The sequence below is a fragment of the Cryptomeria japonica genome, chromosome 3 (assembly GCF_030272615.1).
Source record: "Cryptomeria japonica chromosome 3, Sugi_1.0, whole genome shotgun sequence".
Taxonomy (NCBI): Eukaryota; Viridiplantae; Streptophyta; class Pinopsida; order Cupressales; family Cupressaceae; genus Cryptomeria; species Cryptomeria japonica.
The window spans coordinates 159,608,093-159,609,977 of NC_081407.1; the positions used below are offsets into that span (position 1 = coordinate 159,608,093).

At 38.7% G+C, this 1,885-nt stretch overlaps 1 protein-coding gene across 1 annotated transcript; it reads right to left on the reverse strand.

Annotated features, from left to right (window-relative positions):
* Positions 1–207: 207 nt before the first annotated feature.
* Positions 208–1,287, reverse strand: LOC131031001 (F-box/kelch-repeat protein At1g15670-like). The gene has a single exon (XM_057961999.2). It carries the CDS (start codon positions 1,285–1,287, stop codon positions 208–210), a length of 1,080 nt encoding a protein of 359 aa, XP_057817982.2.
* Positions 1,288–1,885: the final 598 nt, after the last annotated feature.

The following is a 1,885-nucleotide window of genomic DNA, read 5'->3' on the forward strand; positions in this document are numbered from 1 at the left end:
TGATCTCTATAATATAGAATAAACTTCAAACATACAAAATAAACTTCACTGACTTCAAAAACATATAACCTGTCCACCAATAATTCTCAGCATATACAACTTTTTTAATACTTGAGAGTTAATGTAGCTTATGAGTGTCTATTGAGGTTTCTGTACACATCCAGGTGTGATTAATCATATATTACCGGACTCAAATCTCAAAAACAGTCAAAGATCCAGGGTAGCAGCATGTATAGTAGAACCCTTGAGGTCCGATGATGCAGCCAAGGTGTCAATCAACTTGAATGTTCCTCCTATCTCATTTGGAGGTTCGACCATACAGAAATGTTGACCTTGAATGGTATTCCATTTGCTCACAAAGATTTTATTGCCGACCACTACAGCGAAGTCAATAGATCGAGCCCAATCCTCCGTTGGAAGAGGCCCTAGAAAGTCCAGGTTATCTTGGCCATAGTCATATTCAATCAATCCCCTCCCAGAGAAGCAATAAAAGCGCCCAAACACACATACATAACACCAACTGTCGAATCTATTCTCCATAGTTTTCCAGCTTCTTGTAGTGGAATCAAAAACCTCAAAGGTACCAGAATATCCCATTACATAAAACTTGCCATCTGCAAAAACACCATTAATGGAGAGCTCGATGAACTCCATAGTGGTTTTCATATCGGGGAGAAGATCCTTCAAGGCAATATAGGTGTTCATGTCGGGGAGAAGATCCCACTTGTCCTCTTCAACATTGTAAACTAAAGCGCTAAGGACCGGGTTACCGAAACTGTACCTGCGGTTCCATTTATCAATGTAAAACCTGTCAAACCCTCCACCAACATAAATCAGTCCTCCGTGTTCATCCGCGGCGGATGCAAATCCATTCAGCCATCTGGGCATTTTGGCACCCTGCCGCCATTTCAAACAAGCGAAATCGTACAACAACACACATCTTGTAGAGCCGGCAATCAAATCCGGGATCAAAACCAGTTTTTGTTTCACGAAATGGCAGTGAAAGATGTTGTTTACTTTCCCGGGAATGGGTGGTAGACTTTTACAGGAGTTGTTCTCGAGGTCGTAAACCGCTACTCTGTTGCAAATGCCGTCTATTTTCTGCAGCATACAAATCCGTTGCTCCGAAAACTTCAATCTTTTTCTTTCTCCATAGAAGTGGGGGCTTTTCAATGCGGCGTTCCAGCTTTTGCAGACACACCTGAGTTTGTGATGAGAGTTCAGCTTCACTCTCAGCAGACATTCCCACCCAATTTCATCTGGAAGACCAGGAAAGAGAGATCCCATTGCAATTACAGCAAGTTGTATGCTAGTCGCACTTTTAGCAGAGAAATTGTCTGAATCTCAAATTGCTGATGCTTTTTCACACCCGATCTTCTCTACTTATAAGCACCAAGTTCAAATTATATATATTTTTGGTTTTCTTTTTAGTTTGCCGACACAGATTATTATTGTTCATTGAATCATAATGTGAAAGAAAATAATAAGAGTTATTTCATTTATTTGTTCAAATTTTTTATTCTATTTTAGTTTTATTTATTTATTTAAATAATTAAATATGATTTTTTAGGTCCAAGGAGTTTCTTATGTGAAGGGGTGAGATCCTGGAACGTCTATCCATGTAATTAACAGTTAGTCTATAATGACAACTCCTATTGATTATTCATGGAATTGACATTTTATTGGTTTAATTAAAAGAACTGAAATTTGCTTATAAAGGCAAGCCATGAGAGCACACAATCATGACATGTGGCTCAATGAGATACAAGGGTAGGTAGGGGTAGGTAGGAAAAATAATAAAATATTCCACAAGAGATGGATCACCCACCGAAAGTGGAATGTAACAACAAAATAAGACCACAAAAGGTGAAAATTCTCCTACATA